This window comes from Marmota flaviventris, chromosome 2 (assembly GCF_047511675.1).
Source record: "Marmota flaviventris isolate mMarFla1 chromosome 2, mMarFla1.hap1, whole genome shotgun sequence".
Classification (NCBI taxonomy): Eukaryota; Metazoa; Chordata; class Mammalia; order Rodentia; family Sciuridae; genus Marmota; species Marmota flaviventris.
Window position 1 is genome coordinate 160,528,416 of NC_092499.1, and position 20,269 is coordinate 160,548,684.

General features: G+C 37.2%; 1 protein-coding gene and 1 non-coding gene across 4 annotated transcripts in view; both read left to right on the top strand.

Moving 5' to 3' along the window:
* Nucleotides 1–20,269, top strand: part of Dzank1 (double zinc ribbon and ankyrin repeat domains 1) — a 79,089-nt gene that overhangs the window by 20,700 nt on the left and 38,120 nt on the right. For 2 of the 3 annotated variants that reach the window (XM_071607365.1, XM_071607366.1), the window contains 2 exons: nt 1,444–1,529; nt 3,854–3,971. In XM_071607365.1, coding sequence (XP_071463466.1) covers nt 1,444–1,529; nt 3,854–3,971 — 204 coding nt within the window. Of the gene's footprint in view, nt 1–1,443; nt 1,530–3,853; nt 3,972–14,049; nt 14,164–20,269 lie in introns of all 3 variants that reach the window. The other variant, XM_027920896.2, reaches the window with a different exon arrangement.
* On the top strand, nt 5,934–6,040 carry LOC114081168 (U6 spliceosomal RNA). Its single transcript, XR_003580734.1, has one exon. It is a non-coding gene; the product is annotated as a U6 spliceosomal RNA (small nuclear RNA).

Sequence of the window (20,269 nt, forward strand, 5' to 3'; positions counted from 1 at the left end):
TAAGATGTTAAAATAAAATGGGGGTAATGTAACCTCCCTCAGAGGGTATTGTGAATGTCAAGGAGATAAGGGCTGTAACATGGTAGGCACATTTTACTATTGTCAAACCCTCACTGTGGGTTAGCTTTTTCCTTTTGTGTGCCTTCTCCAGCCACAGATAAGGGCATGCCCTGCCCTGCCATGGTGCCTTTGCCAGTGCGTTTCCTCTCCTGGGAATTCCCTTTGTCTTTGTGTTCACTTGACAAACTTTTCTTTACTCTCTCAGGCCCATTTGGTTGTTACCATCTCTGAGAAGCCCTTCCAGCCTGGAGCAAGTGAATGTGATTATTCCCTCATCTAAGTTCCTGGGGTTCAACCCAAATGTTTCTGTGGTGACCCTATTTTGTATATGTACACATTTGGCTCCTTGAGGGCAGGGACCATGTATCTGTGTTAGATACTGGAGTGCCTGGCACAAAGTGGATGCTCAAAATGAAAACTTAATCAAATGAGTTAAATATTTCTGGATAACAACAGACAATTGCTGCACCTATTCTATATAGATGAGTCCTTCTGAGTTTCCTAGAAATACGATCCTTGAGAAAAATGAATACAAGACCCAGCTATACCACACCTTGGTATTTGTCCTAAAGGATTAAGGTCATCATACTACAGCAATATATGCAGCATATCCATGTTTATAGCAGCACAAGCCACAGTAGCTAAACTATGGGACCAGGTAGATATCCATCAACAAAAGAATGGATAAAGAAAATGTGGTATATATACACAATGGAGTTTTATTCAGCCATAAAGAAAAATGAAATTATGTCATTTGCAGGAAAATGGATGGAAATAAAGACCATATGTTAAACAAAATAAGTCAAACTCAGAAGGTCAAGGGACATATGTTTTCTTTCATATGCAGAAGTTAGGAAAAATGAAAAGAAAGGGGAGGCAGATTTAATGAAAACCAAAGGGAGATCAGTAGAGGACAGGGACCAGGAGGTGGAAGGTGAGGAGGGAGGGGGGGAGTGCTGGGGAGTGATATTGGCCCAATTATATTGTTATATCCTGTGCATGTACTAATAAATAATAACAAATCCCATCATTATATACAACTATTATGCACCAATAAAAAATGCAGGAAAAAATGAATACAGTTTTTCAGTTCTAAAATCAGGTCTGTTTATAGTAAATTCAGGTATCTTTTATTGTAAAATTTCATTTTTAATGAAATATATATATCTAATTATGAATAGCATTTTGAATAATTTTTAAATGTTAGATACTGGAATGATAATTACTTAGGACCTTTCACATCATGGTTTAAAAAGATGAATGCTTTAGCATTCATTATGCAACAAATGTTAAAATAAAATTTTCCATTAATTTTTCTATTCCATAGCCTTTACCAGGTTATATTGACTATATACCTCTATGTATCTATATTCTTAATTTTAGTCTCCTGGTTTTGCACACATAACTGGCCAGAAAAGTTTGACAAGAACAGAGATCATGAGGATTCAAAGAGAGACAGACTTCCTCAAGTATGTATCACATTCTCTACTGTCTTTAAGCCCACCATAATACATTGTGTCAATGTGTTTTCCTACCCATCTCTTTCTTCTTTCCTTCCTTCCTTTCTTATAGTACTGGGGGATTGAACCCAGGGGCGCTTTCCACTAAGCTACATCTATACCTAGCCCTTTTTAAAATTTTTAAATTTTGATAAAGAGTTTCACTAAGCTGCAGAGGCTGGCCTTGAACTTTTAATACTCCTGCCTTAGCCTCCCAAGTCATTGGAATTACAGGTGTATGCCTCCACACCTGGCTTGGCCATAGCTTTTTAAATGAATTTGAATAGCTTTTAAAAGGTTTGATTGGCATAAGACAAACTGCATATATTTAAAGAGTTCAATTGATATGTATATGCATATATATATATATATATATATATGTATATGTAAATGTATCCTGTATATATACAATATATATCTTCCTATATACAGGATATATGAACATTTTATATAGGATATATGAAATCGTGTGTGTGTGTGTGTGTGTGTGTATATATATATTTATTCTGTATATATGAAACTATCACAGTAATCAAGAAAATGAGCAAATTCATCACCTCCAAAAGTTTCTGACATTGTACCTTTTCATCCTTCCTCATTCCCAGGTAAGTATTGATCTGCTTATTGTCACCATATCTTAGTTGGCATTTGATTCCATATACATGTGGAGTAATTTAGTATGTACTCTTTTTTTCTTTTTCTTTTTCTTTTTCTTTTTTTTTTTTTTGGGGGGGGGGGCAGTGTTCAGGCTTCTTTGACCAGCATAACTATTTTGAGATTCATTTATGTTTTTTCTTGTGTCAAACATCTGTGCTTTTCATTGCTGAGTTGTTATGTTTATCATTGAGTTTCCATGCTATGGATAAGCCAGTTTGTTTATCCATTTACTTATTGAGAGTATGTGTATAATTTCTAGATTGATATGAACATTTTACACATAAAGTTGATATGAACATTTTATACAAATCATTGCATACATATATATTTTCATTTCCCTTCAGGTAAATATCTTGAAGGGGAATGACTGGGTTACATGATAGGTATATATTTTACTTTTTAAGAAACTATTCAATTGTTCTGTGAACTAGTTGTATATTTTTATATTCTCACCAGCAGTGTTTGAGAATTCCAATTTCACCACATTCTTCCCCCGCCCCACTTTTGGTACTGGGGATTGAACCCAGGTGCGCTTAACCACTGAGCCACATCTCTAGCCCTTTTTATTTTTTATTTTGAGACAGGGCTTCACTAAATTGCTCAAGACCTCACTAAGCTGCTAGGGTTGACCTTACATTTATGTTCCTCCTGCCTCAGCCTCCTAAATTGCTGGGATTACAGGCATGTGCCACCGCAACCAGCCAGTTTCACCACATTCTTTCCAACACTTTTATTTCTATTTTGATCATTCTATTGAGATTGTAATAGTATCTCATTGTGATTTTAATTTTTATTTTGCTGGTTACTATTGGTATTGTGTTTATTTGCCATCCATAAATCTTCTTTGGTAAATTGTCTGATCCAACTTTTGTAAAAAAAAAAATGGGTTATATATCTTTTTATTGAAGAATTGTACATGTTTCCCTTTTTCAGATATATAGTTTGCAAATATTTTCTCCCAGTCTTTGGCTTTTCATTTCGATGAAGTTCACATTATCTGTTTTTGTTTTATACTTCATTCTTAGTTTATTATATTTAAGAGATCTTTTCTAAACCATGCACTAAGATTTTCTCCTAATTCTTTTCTAGAAGTTTATAGTGTTAGATCTTATACTTAGTACTTTAATGTATTTTAATTAATTTGCATATGATTGAGGTTCATAGTTTTGTATATGGATATTTAATTATTGCAGCTCATTTTCTTGAAAAAAATTATCTTTCTTCAGTGATTAGTTTTGGAATATTTGAAAATCAATTTTTGATAATTGTGTGAATCCAGTTTTGAACTCTGTTCTGTTCCATTGATGTTTCTCTCTTTATATTTTGGTCTGAGGATTGAACCCAGGGTCGCTCTACCGCTGGACTACATCCCCCACTCTTTTTAAGTTTTGTTAAGACAGCGTCTTGCTAAGTTGCCCAGGCTGGCCTTAAACTACAGGTTTCCACTCTGTGGCCACTTTGTAATAAAATGACCTGGAGGAGAATTTTCTTCCTAGGACTTGTCCCATAGTTGCTAAGAGTGGTCTGCTTGTGTTTTGTTTAATTTTTAAAACTGTTTGAATACATTTAGATTTTCACCAGTCTTCCTAAAGTGGACCAATCTTCACATGGCCAGTCAGGAACCTGTTTTGTTACAGGTGTGCCCACTGTCTGGCTCCCCGCCCATCTGATCCCTTTGCTCGCTTCTGTCAAGAGTGTGGTGCTCCTGTCCCTCCCATATTTGGCTATCGTCTTCCACCCCCAGAAGGAGCGCAGGTGAGCAGCAAAATTCTTAAAAACATCTTTTATTGGTTTATGTGATCTTTATTTGCAGCAGTAAGACCGTGCCTGTATACATGAATCACAAATATTAAAACTTGTTGAAAGAATGTCTGGCAGATTAATCTATTACTATCTAGATTCCAACTTAAGAATGGAAAAACTATTCATTTGTAGTGATATTTCTTTTCAATGCCTTGCAAAAGTACAGGCACAGAGGAGATTGAAATCTTATTGTTTTAATGAGGCATACATGGATAAATAAATGTTTCCTATCTATTTGCTATTTCTGCTTATAACCTGGGTACAACAAGGGAATATATTCTTTAAACAAATGGAAAAAAAGTACTAATTACTTTATAGCTCTCTATCTATAGATCCATAAGATGCATTGTTCTGTCCAAAGATTGACTTAGATTGATCAGTATATTTGAATTTTAAGACTTTGGCTGATTAAGTGTAGGTAATAATTACTATTATCCTACGACTAGTTTTGTAGTTAGAAGAGATGCTTCACCTGCTAACAATCAAAACCTTCACCTCTTAATATTGTTTTCTTTAAACTGGGGCTTAGAAAATGATTCGAAAGATTTGTGATGTTGAGTGAGAAATGACTATGTTTAGAAAATATATAAAATGACTTTAAAGATAGTCATTTAAAAGGTACTGATTTCAATGAACTCAGAATCCAGAGTTTTAGAATTGAGTTATGACCTCAAGTAAGGAGTCAGGTACTAAATGGATATCATTTTGGGGGGAGGTGGGGGTACAAGGGATTGAACTCAGGGGCACTTGACCAGCCCTGTTTTGTATTTTATTTAGAATGAGAGTCTCACTGAGTTGTTTAGTCCCTCACTTTTGCTGAGGCTGGCTTTGAACTTGTGATCCTCCTGCCTCAGCCTCCCAAGCGGCTGGGATTACAGGTGTGCACCACCATGCCCAGCTACTAAATGGGTATCTTTTTAAAACCTTCCTCCAATTTATTGTTCAAGATTGTTGTAAAAGTTAATTTAATATATTTTGAACTCCTTGAGAATTCCTTGAATAAGATAATACAGAAAATAAAACATGAACAGATCCCATTAGTTTGAATTATCTGTTTTTATCAGTTAGTACAATGTCAAGGTTATTTCCTTTTGCCAAGAGAAAGATTTTCAGAACGTTCTTTGTCTTTGCAGGGAGAAAATGTTATTAGATGTTAAAAATATTTTTAATGAATCATAAAACATCCACGTTGCTCCCCAAATTATATTTATATTGGAGCAATAACAGTCTATCTTATATAAATAGCTTTGTAATTTAAACTAACAATAATTTATTGAGTACTTACTGTGTCCTGCTCTCCACTGGTCTTCTTGGACTCAAAGGTGTAGGCCTGTACAGACCTCTGTTAGGCATTTCTCCTTTGCCAGCTGGCTGGATGTTAGTTTTTGTCAAAAAAGGAATTCTGCAAGAGAATGGGCTTCTCTTCCTGCTTCTGGTATGCTTTCCTTTCTCTTTGCTTCTGTGGTGCTCAACTAAGTGGCAGGACACCCAGCTGTGCTGAATTCTATGAATTTAAAAAAAAAAAAATTTTAGTTGTAGTTGGACACAATACCTTTATTTTATTTGTTTATTTTTATATGGTGCTGAGAATCAAACCCAGCACCTTGCACATGCTAGGTGAGCGCTCTACTGCTGAGCCACAACCTAGTCCCAAATTCTGTGAATTTTGATGGTATCACATGGATAACTTCTCAGTGAGTTCCACCAGTACCCCAACCAGCTTCCCAAATAGTCTCTCAGGCACCCCAGTGGACAGCTCCCCAGTAAGTTTGAGCAGCATCCCAGTATGTTTTCTTTCATTAGAAAGAACCCAGTGGGTAGCTTTTTCTTGCCCACCCTGATTAGTATCACTTCAGCAAACTGATCAGACATCTGCTGGAACAGACACACCCCATTCAGTGAAATCCAATTTCAGTGCTCGCTTCGGCAGCACATATACTAAAATTGGAACGATACAGAGAAGATTAGCATGGCCCCTGCGCAAGGATGACACGCAAATTCGTGAAGCGTTCCATATTTTTAGACGAATGGATAAAAAAAATGTGGCATTTATACACAATGGAGTATTACTCTGCATTAAAAAATGACAAAATCATAGAATTTGCAGGGAAATGGATGGCATTAGAGCAGATTATGCTAAGTGAAGCTAGCCAATCCCTAAAAAACAAATGCCAAATGTCTTCTTTGATATAAGGAGAGTAACTAGGAACAGAGTAGGGACGAAGAGCATGAGAAGAAGATTAACATTTAACAGGGATGAGAGGTGGGAGGGAAAGGGAGAGAGAAGGGAAATTGCTTGGAAATGGAAGGAGACCCTCAGGGTTATACAGTGGAGGGGGTAGAGAGAGAGGAGGGGAGGGGAGGGGAGAGGTGGGGAGGGGGGATGGTGGAGGATGGGAAAGGCAGCGGAGCACAACAGACACTAGTATGGCAATATGTAAATCAATGGATGTGTAACTGATGTGATTCTGCAATCTGTGTATGGGGTGAAGGTGGGAGGTCATAACCCACTTGAATCAAAGTGTGGAATATGATATGTCAAGAAATTTGTAATGTTTTGAACAACCAACAATAAAAAATTAAAAAAAAAAAAAAAAAAGAAATCCAATTTCACCCTTAAAGGTGGGGTGAAGTGAGTGCCTCTTCTTTGTTTGATCCTTCTCAGATTCTCTGCCTTAGCCATACAGGTAGTGGCTCCTCCCTATGTTTGGTATTCCTATATCATGTGGAGTCTGCTCTGCCCATTAATAGTTAATCCCCTGTTGCTGGTTAATAAATTATTTATATTAATTTTCCCCTGTTCAAATAACTGGGTAGATTCTGTCTTCTGACTGTATTATGATTGTTACAGAATTGGTGATGGGTCCCAGGAAATAAACCTGTGAAGAAGGAATATTGAAAATGGTTTGTTCTTGTCCTTTGCTTGAGAGCAGGGCTGAGCTCTTTGTCAATGAAAAATAGGATTCTGGTAATCTCTTGCATGAATTGGCATCAGAGTTAATCAGGCTATCACCAGTGGCTGATTATAATGAAGTTCCAATTGCAGCAAGTATTCTGAGTGGCCAAGTAGCTGCAGTACTTTGTTTTGGAGGGGGAGGTTACTGGGGATTGAACCCAGAGGCTCTTTACCACTGAGCTACATCCCCAGTCCATTTATATTTTATTTGAGACAGGATCTCACTAAGTTGCTTATGGACACACCAAGTTGCTGAAGCTGGCCTCAAACTTGAAATCCTCTTGCATTAGCCTCCTAAGTAGCTGAGATTACAGGCATACACCATTGTGCCTGCCAGTAGCTGTTGTACTTGACTGCTGTGGCAGTAACAATGGCTACAAGGATTGTGGCACAGGATGTGTTCTCCTGAGTCCAGGAACATTCACAGAAAGAAAATGACAAACTCAGGACCTTTAATTCAGAGTCTGAGAAATAGAGAGCTCCCATAACACCCTATTCTTTTCTCCATGAAAAAAAAAAAATCTATTTCTTGTAGCCCAAAGCTTATATTTAAACAATCAAACATTTAACTGTGTATTTTGGCTTCACCTTATCACTAATTTCCTGTGTGAAAGTTAGGGCATTAATTAGAAAAAAATGGAATCCTGAAATGTGGCTATTAGGTTAGACCCAGAAGAAACTGCCAAACTTAAACTCTTGTAACATTGGATCTGCTTGTCTGTAGCTGGAACCTGCCCACTGGTCTGAGGGTACTAGCCTTCCTTTTCATGAAATTTTTGTGACAACCATACTTGGGGTAGATGCTTTGATGGGGGATGTCCATTCTCTCTAAGACTCACTACAAAGACCTGCAGCATTACTAAGGTCCTACTCCAGCAGTATGATCCAGGAGAAAATAGCTTACACACAAAAAGAGAAGTAAGATTTTGCTAATATATATTTGCAGAATCTTGTAGAACAGGTGGGAGTAGATTTTAAGTGAAGATAGAATATAATACTAAAATGGGCCGAATTCTTTGATATCTGCACACCTTCAGTTTAAATGGGCTAGCTAACACAGCTGGAGTGACTAACAGGCTGCTCGGTTGACTAAAACCTAGACTTAGTAATAACCTATGTTTAACAGCATAGAGGTACCAGAAGTTAATTTTCTCATACCAGAGTTAATTTCTCTATTGGCTGGAAATCCAAGATCAAGATTTCAGCATGGTTAGTTTCTCTTGAGGCCTCTCTCCTTGACTTGCACATGGGCACTTTGGCACTATGTCCACACATGGCCTTTCCTTTGTGCACACATCCCTGTTGTCTCTTCTTTAATTATGAATTTTAGAGGAGCACAGTTCAGTCTATGATACCCAACAACATGTGCAGGAGGGTATCCAAAGACTTAGGAAAATAAAATAAAATTTTATTATGTGGGCCTGTACCCCACAACTCTTAATTGTATTTTAAAAGGAGGTACAGTAGATACTTCTATCAGTATGATCTTGAGAGGTACATTAGTGAGAGGAGCATCTGTATTTCTTTTTTTTTCCCCTATGTTTTTTATTATGCATTATAGTTGTGTATAATGATGGGATTTGTTGTGACGTATTTGTACATGCACACAATATAACAATATAATTTTGTCCCATATCACTCCCCAGCACTTTTCCCTTCCTCAGCCCCTGTTTTTTTTTTTTTTTGTACCAGTGATTGAACCCAAGGGTGCTTAACACTGAGCCATATCCCCAGCCCTTTTTATTTTTCATTTTGAGACAGGGTCTCACTAAGTTCCAAAGTCCTCACTAAGTTGCTGAGGCTGGCTTTGAACTCTTGATCTTCCTGCCTCAGCCTCTGGAGTTGCTGGGATTATAGGCATGTGCCAATATACCCAGGAGCACCTGCATTCTTTTTTTTTTTTTTTTTTTTGTGTGTGTGTGTGGTGCTGGGGATTGAACCAAAGCATGCTAGGCAAACACTCTACCAACTGAGCTATACCCCCAGCCCCAGCACCTACATTCCTAAAAAGTTCTGTGGCTTCTTTCTTTTGTAGGCTAGATATGATCATGGAGGATACTGCCATTTTGATGGGCTCCCTGATCATAGTGGGGCTACTTGGATTCCAGAGCAGCAGAGGTCAAATGCCAGCAGCTAATTGCCAAATACAAGGACAGTAGTGCTGCTTCAGTAATCAGAATCTCACTGATCCTGGTCTTCCTAGGAATGAAATAGCTGAGTAGCCTACTGATGTATTCCTTGGCCCATATAATTGAACAACCAGCAGATCTTGTAACCCCAAATTAACATGAGTCACTACATTGGACCACCCAAGTTTCTCACCTAGTTTACAAACATAAGTCAGATTTACCAATCCAGAGTCTGTTGACTGAAGAGGAGACCAGCTCTCCTTAGAAAAAGACTGCAGCTTGGCATGTACATTTCATAAATCTTCCTTGAAGTCTTTCCCAAAAGGACTGGTGGCTTTCAATAGAGTCACTATACTTTGGGGGAAAAGTAATGCCAAAACCACTGAAGGATTGCTAGCTACTGACTATGATTTCAAGCTGATTCTTGGAGATCTAAAGCATCGCTAAGATCTGCCAGTAAAAGTTGAGATGTCAGGTGCTTAAGTGATTGATGGAGCTTTACCTCGAGTCTGACTCATAGTTTTTGCTTCATGTATTTGGGGGGCTTGTTATGTTTGTGCTATAATCTGAAAGTTTGTGTTCCTCCAAATTCATATGTTGAAATCCTTAACCCCCTAGGTAATAGTGTTATGAGGTAGGGCATTTTGGAGTTAAGTTAGATCATGATGGTGGACTCCTTATGAATGGTATTAGTGCCCTTTAAAAGAGACCCCAGGAAGACTGTTTGCCCTTCCATCATGTGAGGATATAGCTAGAAAGTACCTCTAAGGCAGAGAGTAGCACCTAGATCTTGGATTTCTCAGTCTCTAAACCTGTGAGAAATTTCTCTTGTTTTTAAGTCACTTAATTTATTATTATAGCAACTTGAATGAACTAAAACAGTTCATAAACACTTTAAAGAGTTATATATTCCTGATTTGTTGACCTTTTCATTCACAAAATATTTCTCCTTGACTTTAGAAGTATTCCTTGTCTTAAGTCCTTTATTCTCTGATACTTATGCAACCCCTCCAGCTTTCTTATGCTTACTGTTGGTATTGAATATCTATCTATATACATACATATGTGTGTAATTATATATATACATATATAATGATAAGATGTCTATGTCACCTGTACATATTGAATGTATACAATTGTGGTTAAGCCACGTCCTCAGCCCTTTTTTATATTTCATTTAGAGAAAGGGTTTCACTGAGTTGCTAAGTGCCTCGCTAATCTGCTGAGGCTGGTTTGAATCTCATGATCCTCCTGCCTCAGCCTCTCAAGTTGCTGGAATTACAGGCATGCGCCTGGCCCCAGTACTTTTTGTTTTTTGTTTTGAGACAGGGTCTTGCTAAGTTGCTTAGGGACTCACTATGTTGCTGAGGCTGGCTTTGAACTTGTGATCCTCCTGCTTTAGTCTCTGGAGCCGCTGGGATTACAGGCGTGTGCCTCCATGCCCAGTCAGATCTTACTTTTTAATCCATTCTGATAACCTTTGCCGTTTGGATGTGGTTTAGTCTGGTCCCATTTAAGTACACTTTGATGTGGCAGAATTTACATATGTTGTTTGTTTTCTTTTTTAAATGTCAGTGGACCTTTCTTTTATTCATTTATTTATTTGCAGCATGACAACATGCTAGGCAAGTGCTCTACCACTGAGCCATGACTCCAGCCCATATTGTTTATTTTCTGTTTATATTTTTCATTCCTTTGCTCTCCCTTTATTGCTTTCTTTTGTGGTAAATGTTTTTAATGTGCCACTTTAATTCCTCTGTTTATTTTTTAAAACTATTTTTAAAGTTATCTGGTGCTTTAGGGATTATAATATGGACCTTAATTTATCACAGTCTATTTTAGAATATCTTAATTTCAATAAAATATAGAAATTTCCTTTCAATATATCTACTCTTCTTCTCCCTCTCTTTATCTCTTTTTACATGTTTTAACTTAAAAATACAGTATTATAGAATCTTATATCATTTAAAGGAGATAAGAAAAATTATCTTTGGAGTTATTGGTATTTACCCCTATATTTATTATATCTTGTTCTTTCATTTCTTTCTGTGAACTCAGGCTATCATTTATTTCTTCATCTCTTATTTCTCATAAGATATTTCTGCTAGCAATTTCTCTCTGTTTTTTGTCTGAGAAACCTTATTTTTCCTTAATTTTTGAAGGATAGTTTTTCTGGGTATGGAATTCTTATTTGGCAGTCATTTTACCTTCTAGCTCTTTGAGTATGTCATTATACTACTTTCTGGCCTCTACTGTTTTTGATTTACATGATAGTCTTTCTCTTGTTGCTTTCAAATTTTTATCTTTGTCTTTAATACTCAACAATTTGATTATAATTATATCTAAATGTGGATCTTTTGTGTTTATCTTTCTTGAGTTTATTTGATCTGTAGATTACTATTTTTCTTCCAGTGTGGAAACTTTTAGCCATTAGTTTTTCAAATTCTCCTTCTGTGTGTTTCTTTCCTTTCCATTACATGCATGTTGTTATACTTGATGTTGTTTCATGGATTTTTTGTGATCTACTGATTTTTTTCATTGTTTTTTCTCCTTGATTGAATAATTGAACTATATGCAAAGTTACTGGTTGTTTCCTCTGTTATCTCTGGTCTTCTAAATTCCTCTAGAGATGTTTTTATTCTAGACATTTTACTTTTCAACTTAAAGTTTTGATTTAATTATTTTTTTAATTTATATCTATTGAGATTTAATATTCATCAGATCTTATTATCACCCTTTCTTTAATTTTATAAACATGATTTCCTTTAGTTCTTTGAACAATTTTTTAATGAAAACTGCTTTGAAATTTTTGTCTGTGGGGGCTGGGGATGTGGCTCAAGTGGTAGCGCGCTCGCCTGGCATGCGTGCGGCCCGGGTTCGATCCTCAGCACCACATACAAACAAAGATGTTGTGTCTGCTGAAAACTAAAAAATAAAAATATTAAAAAAAAATTTTTTTTGTCTGTGGCCAAAAAAAGCCAGCAGAACACTCTGAGGAAGACAGAAGCCTGTCTGCTTTTCCCACCTCAGAGATTCCAAAATGCTGTATAATTCCAGGATGCTGTATGATCAGGGGAGGCTGGGGCAGATGCAGACAGGCTCTGCAGGCCACACAGAGAACACACCCAGATTTGAGCTTGGAAACAGGAGGGACCTGAAAATGTTTATAAATGGAGCCTCAGCCTGTTCAAAGGGTATGACCTAAGGAGAGCATTACCTATACAGTTATTTATACAATACTAATTCTCATTGGTACTATTTCAAGGAAGACACTCAGTCCACTTCATTCAATATGTAAAGGTGACATAGACATTCTTGTCATTAACTTTACTGAGAGGTGAGATGATCATAATTGAAAATAAAAAGGCAAACCAAGCTTGATGACACACACCTATGTGCCAGGAGGCTGAGGCAGGAAGACTGTAAGTCCAAGGCCAACCTCAGTGGGGCCCTAAGCAACTAGTGAGACCCTATCTCAAAATTAAAAAAAAAAAAAAAAAAGGAGCTAGAGGTGTGGCTCAGTGGTAGAGGGCCTCTGGATTCAAACCCCAGTACCACAGGGCAGGGAGGGGGTGGTTTAAGGATGTTGTTCACTGGTAGAGCACTAGAGCACTTGCCTTGAGTGAACAAGTCCCTGGGTTCAGTCCCCAGAACACACCCCACACACACACACAAAGCAGGGAAAAAACTGACAATTATTAAGCCTAAAATTCTGCTTTTTAGACTAGTATTTGGGAAAAAAATCTTTGCCTGATAAATCTAGCATCTGAGGACCCACAGATATAATTTCTCTTAACTCTTTTTACCCTTAGTATGGGGCACACATTCTTGTTTTTTCTTGAGTAGTGAACATTTTAGATAATATACTATAACAATTCTGAATTCTTACTTTTTTCCCTGCAGGGAGTTGTTTTTTGTTTATTTCGATTAAATCTTTAATGTCTCTCTTCTTCAAAGTTTAGTCACTGATATCAGGATTTCTTTTCTTTCTTTTTTTTTTTCTCTTTTGTTTAGATATTTAAACCTGGAGTTATCTTGGGTATCTTAATGTTCAGCTGAAGATTGACCAGAAATTTTGCTCAAGCACTTCAAGGCAATAAGGCTTCCACTCTAAGCTGATAGATCTGTGTGGGGGCTGGGTAGACTATTAAACATCAGACTGTTTTCAAGTTTGCCTAAGCTTTGACTTTATACTGAGCTCTCTTGCCTCTCCATATGCAGTCTCCATTAGCTAGGGATACGTGGGTGGCTAGGGCCCACTTTGGCTTATGCAGAACAAGTGCATAGGCATGAGTCATGGAAAGATACATGGAGAATTTATCATGAATGACATCCTGGAACTCCCTGTTAAACCCTTGGCCAATTCCCAGTCTATCAATCACCACAAACAGGACCATGATCTCACACCAGGTCCTCCCTGTTTGCTTGCCACTGAGATTTTCATCTTCAGGATGCTCCAAATCAAGTGATCCCTGTCCATCAGCAGCCACAAAACTGTTGGTTTTCACAACCTGCCTTGTGGTGAAGCTATCACCAGATAGAGCTGGGAAGAAGGGACAAGCCCCACTCCGCCCCACCAGAACGTCACAGACTAGTATATTGTTAGCTGAATTTCAGTCATTTCCAGGAACTTTTCAGTTTTTGCCCACCTTTGGTTGACTGGCAGAGTGCTGACATGGCTGGGTTTTTACAGCTTTATTTGATTTTGTGGGAGAGGATTTATCGACCTCCCCCCCCCCATCATGCTGTAAGTTAGCATTCTAGCATATTTGAATGTATTTCTCTTTTCTACAACAAACATGTTTTTATTCTTAATAGGAATAAAATAATATAAAGGTAGTTATTTTAAATACCTTTAAAAAGGCAAATTAAACCTTACATTCTGAGATCTATTCATACCTTAAGTTGTTGTATCCCAAGCAAACCTGATTTTTCCTTTGTGCAGATGGGCTTGTGTGCAGAATGTGGAAGCCTGGTCCCCATGAACACGCCCATCTGTGTGGTGTGTGAGGCCCCTCTTGCTCCACAGCTGTGGCCACAGGCAAGCCTCCACTTGAAGGTAATGAAATATGATTTTGAAAAAACCCGAATGAAATACATAGAAAGTGACCTTTGAACAATTAGGGTTTTCTTTACCTGGTGGAGTGGGCTAACAAATAAAAGCTAACATTTGTTGAAAAAAATCCATTCAAATTTTGGGTAAATATGCTGCCCAAAAGATAACTTGTAATAGGATCTATAACATTAAAAAAAATAACTTAGACTGCACATTTTTCAAATATCCTAGACTTTGAGTACAATACTCAAAGTGAGTGTAAGGGACATAAAGGTTACTTCCCTTGAGACAGAAAAGTATATTGAATGCATGATAATAAGTATATATTTAAGAGAAATAAAATGAGGATTATAGCAGAGCCTCCAAGGTGTTTCTAATATCTATTCTCTTTCTTCCATATTAATAGAATCTTTAGTTTATCACAAGGATCAGAAATGTAGGAATGTATTCCCTGAACATAGATTTGAAGGCCAAATTTCAGCATAACTAACAGTTTTTCCCCTGAGATATTTAAACTTTAACATTGCACATTATTTGGCTTATAATCTTGCCCTTAAGTGGCTTCATGCTTTTCTTTGCTCTATTTAATTTGCTTTATTATATATAAACAAAGAATACTTATAACTAGTCACATATCATCACATAAAATTAAAAAAAAAAACTTGACAAATGATGAAAACTTTTTGGTGGGATGGTTGAACATACAACTGTATCTTTTTCTTAATTTACAATTCCATTTACCTCCTCTGTAATCCCAAAGAAACATCAATAGAGGATGAAATATATTTAACTAAGGGATAAAAAAAACAGGAATTTTTAGAAATAAAGAAAATACATGGACTTAATTGTACAATAAGAAATATAATATTTCTAAAATGGGCTTATAGATTCTAGGTGTGCAAAATGTATTAAAAGAAAAGCTATGTCCACTTCTTGTTCTGCCTCCAAGCTTCCTTCACTGTGGAAATTTCAGTAGTATCCCAGGATGTGTAAACCTTCAGAAATTAGATTTTGAAGAACTGGTTGGGCCAAAGTCAGATAGATGAAAATTTACTAAGTGCTTTGGGAGGTAATTATTTTCACCCTTAAACTTCAGAAGCTACCATGGGGAGCTACCAAACGCTTCTCGAAACCCATCTTTAGGCTTCATATACATGAGAGAAAGAAATAAGCTCTCTCTTGTTTAAGCCACTGTTATTTTTGGATGTTTTGTGAATCAAAGCAGAGCCTACTCTTGTTAATATGTTTTCTCAGGATGTTTGGAAATGTCTTTCCAAACTCCTAGGAATATTCAAAACAGGAGGAATAGGTGTCACCTACAGCCTGCATGGGGAGGAAATAAGCAATCCTCAGAGTTGTGGGCTGGCTGGAAATAAAAGTCCGAAAAAGTAATATTAAGAAATAAACACAGGGCTGGGGTTGTGGCTCAGCCGTAGAGTGCTCGCCTAACACAGGTGGGATGCTGGGTTCGATCCTCAGCACCACATAAAAATAAAATAAAGGTATTGTGCCAACTACAACTAAAACAAAATGTTTTAAAAAAAGAAACACAAAAGATGAAAAATATATTTTTTTCAAAGTGAGGGCTTGACGGGTAGAATAGACCTGTTTCAACAGATGGGTCTGATCCTAAAAAAGAGAAAAGCCCATGAATGCCTTATTTATAGTGAAACACACCAAAGAAATTTATCGTGAGGAGGGCTTCTTCAAGGTAGATAAGAAGCTGGGGAAATTGGCCCAGGTGGAGACTTATCACTTGCGTAGTTATTCTTCCTCTTCCAAACAGCTGGACCCTCAAGGCTGTTTAAGTACACTGGTATCTCTTTTACCCAAGGCAAGCAGTCATTTAAATTCAAAGCTATTGAACTCATAAATTCTTTGCTAGGCATGGATTGGGCCCCATTAACAGTGAGCACCTGCAAATGGGCGTGTCTTTCTACACCTTTACATGGAAAGATTCCAGATGGGGCAATCAAGCTGTCCAAGGCTATGGAGTTCAAAGCAATAATTTATTTGCCACTCCTGACAAATAGGAATATTTGTTATCAACTAAATTAAATATGTATCACATTTCTTCCACCTTTAAAATCTATAGTTCTAAGGAGAGAAATAGTAGAAATAGATTGGACTGGACAGTGGATAAGGGGGGTGGATAGAAAGGACAATAGAATTAATTGGTTATAACCATATATTAATTGGTCATAACCTTGTATTTGTATACATGACCAGGGTAACTCCACACTACGTATGACCACAAGAGTGGAAACCTAATAGAACAAGTTATACTTTATGTATATGTATTCTGCCAAAATACATTCTACTATCATATGTAACTAAAAATAAAAATAATAAGTAAATAAATAAAACCTGTAGTTTTTCATTCTAGGAAGGAAAAGAGATGTAAAGGTATAAGTAATTTTTCCTTCAATTTGTTGTAAGTCCTTTATTGAGAGTAAACATAGGACTGCTATATTGATTAGTAGCATTAAATCCAGGGGTGGTCCCTTTATTAAAGGGCAATTTCTGAAAGGGATGGCCACTTGCATGTTATTTCCATTCCATTGGTGGTCCAAAGTTGGCATATATCTTATAATAAAGAATGTAAGATATAAGAATTCAAAGGAGAACTTAGAAAATCAAGCCTGCTTGACTTCAATGTCACTTTTTCTAAGGGAATTATTGACTTTGAAATTATTGAGTAAACTAGCTTCACATTAACTAAATATTCCTAGAATTTGGTACAGCTTCCATAAAGGGATGTTTCAAACATTAATTTTCAAAAATCATGGGAAATAATGATTGAGGGTATCGTTATTTACTACTGACTCTAGAAGTGAGATTCTTGTGATCATTTCTATTGGTATTTGTTTTCCCCTAGAGTTTAGTTTATTTTAGCACTAGGATTCGTGTGTGTGTGTGTGTGTGTGTGTGTGTCTGAGGTTTGAACCTAAGGGCAGTCTACCAGTAAGCTTTTTGTTTTTTATTTTGAGGCAGGATCTCACTGTGTTGTTGAGGCTAACCTCAAACTTGCAATCCTCCAGCCTTAGCCTCCTGAATAGCTGGGATTGTAGGTGTGTACCATCATGCCTGGCTTATTTTAGCATTACATTTTTATGATCATAAGATATATTCAAAAGTGTATATATTGCTTAATTTTGTTTCTTTCAATGAACGTTTGAATACTTCTTGGCATCCCCCCTTCTACTTTTTTATTTGGAAACTTGACTACATAAACAGTATACTTCATTTCATAAGAATTCATAGAGTTGTATGAGCCTAAGGAAGTCTCTGGAAACCTGTATTTGGGTCTTTGAATAGGTTGTATTGGGGGAATGGTTCTGAAGACAGAGTGAGGTCTCTAGACCAGTCCTCCATTGATTATATGGCATTTTGGCCTTGTGCCAAACAGCTGGTATCCTTCACCATCATGTGGCCATGAACCTTCCCTTAGCTTCATCTGGTTTCTCTTTGTTCTACCATGTACTTCTACCATGATCTCTCAGGTGCTGAGCAGCTTTTGAAGACTTTTTTGATTTGTCTTTTTCTTAGACCATTGTGTTGGTTTCTGCATACTGTAGTCCCCAGGCTTTCACCCTGAGACTCACTGCCTCCTGTCTAGATGCAGTGACCTGGGCCCCTGTGTGCCATGGTGGTCATGGTGGCTATAGGACAGAGAAGAAAAATTCATTAATTCTATCAGGGTCAGGGCCAGGGGTGGTTTCAAAAAGAAGATGTCATCTGACTGGATATTGTGGGGAGCATAAGAATTTGCCAGATTAAAAAGTGGTGAGACAAGTGGTGGCTCATGTGTAAGCATTGTGGAAGACTGGTAGGGGACAAGGGCTGTTCCAGGCATGTAAAGTCTGCCATGCCCTACTAGTTCATTTCCAACATTCTGCCCCATTTTATTGTGTCAATTAAAGCTTATCATTTGGGTATTTGAAAATTGTTCTCAACTTCCAACTCTTTTATAAAAAGTTTTATCCCATTGACTAAGCTGGGTCTATTAAATTGGGTAAAACCATCCAACTAGATGATATGTTGCAACTGCTGTGGAGGAAATGGAAAATGCAGGTATTGACTTTTTTTTAAGTCATCAATCATAGCTATTTAGCATCCTTGTTAAGGCCATGATGGTGGCCTTTGATGGTGGCCTCAATTCCAAATCATTCCTATGAACATCTATGATTCTATGGATACAGTGGTTGTGATATAAAATGATTTTTATGTGATTGTGGATCATAGTCACTGTTCTGAATGGAAGTGAGCTATGGCATAGTGTCAAACGCCATCACAAAAACCAAGATACCATTTAGTAGATCCAGTGCAGTAAGGTAGACCACCACCTTGAGAGAATCTTTGTAGTATCTCAGAATGGAGAAGATGGAGAGCAGTATAGGCATTTATTACTGGGAATTGATGACTTTGTTTTCCATATTTTTAATTAGTGCATTATAATTATACATAATGGTTGGACTTGTTACATATTCATACACGCACACAATGTAACAGTAAAAGGAATGGGTGAACTTAAAGAAGGTTTGCAAGAGTGAGCCCAAGTGTGAATTGTGGACTATGAGCGATAATGATGTGTCAGTGTAGGTTCATGGGTTGTAACAAATGTACCACTGTGATGCCTATGTTGACAGAGAGGCTGAGTGTGTGCGGGGACAAATGTATGTAAGAACTGTAATGTCTGCTAAGTTTTACTGTAACCTAAAACTTCTCTTAAAAATAAGGTTTATTAATGAAAATTTTACAATAGAGGTTTTGCAAGGTAGGACTAAGATTGGGCAGAGTACTGGGCAAAGCTGTGATATACAAGTTTTGGTTTGTGGACCCTCCAAGATGGTATCTTGAAGTAAGATTCTGGACTTGATAAGTAAATAACTTTAGTTGGATTACAGTCTTCTCTTCTTAGAGGAAGTATCTCCTGCAGCAAACAATAAAATCATTTTTGTTCTATTTCAGTACTTTTAAACACCAGAACAAAAAAATTGTCTCACTTCTTAATGAGTTTCACTAGATCATGTCTGAGTTGACACCTTCAGGCATTTTGTAGCCTAAATCTTACAGAAAAACTCTGACAATTGCAGATTATTCTGTGACAACTTTAAGAGACGTTAGAATCCTGGACCCAATGAGTATCAGGAATTAGGCACAAGACAGTGATTCTCTGCCACTCATTTAACAGTTAACCTCTGTCTGCCCTTTAGGAGTCACTTACATTGGGAATGTGGTTTCCTGAATAGGTACAGATTCCTAAGAAAATGTTAGGAATCTTCTACTGAAATGGAGTTAATCAGACTTTGAAATGCTGGGATTTTATAGAGCTATGTAGTGATATTATAAATCAAATCTCAGATGTTAGGATTTATTTTCTTCATGATCCTTTACCTGTACCAGTTTCTAAACATTCTGTATTAGTTTGGGGATGCCTAGACCCCACAGTCCCAGAGTGCAAAGGAATATTCAAGCATCATGGTCATTGAAAATTGAAAAGATAGTATCTTGAGAGTACTGGATGACCCAATGTCAGTAGGTATTAGCAAACTCCCAATAGCTGAACCCTAGTTAGACTGTTTTGACCACCTTTTTCCCTTCTCCACCTCCTGTGTTGTACCTTAACCCCAGGGTCCTGACTCAGAAAGTTGTACTTACAATTTCTTTTCTAAGATAATCTTTCCTCTTTCTTTTTTTTTTTTTTTTTTTTGGCACTGGGGTTTGAACCCAGGGATGCTTTATCACTAAACTACATTCCTACCTCTTTTTATTTTTAATTTTGAGACAGGGTCTCACTAAGTTGGTTAGGGCCTCACTAAATTGCTGAGGCTGACCTGGAACTTGTGATCCTCCTGCCTTGGCCTCCCAGTTGCTGGGATTGCATACACAGCTACTTCTTTCATTTCTAAGTGAGAAACTTCAGAAAGAACCTAGAGGGCTGGGGTTGTGGCTCAGCGGTAGAGCGCTCACCTAGCATGCGCGAGGCCCTGGGTTCAAACCTCAACACCATATAAAAATAAGTAAACGTGTACAACTAAAAATAAAAAAATATTTAAAAAAAAAAAAAAAAGAAAGAACCTAGAGCCCCATGGGTAAAACCTAGTCC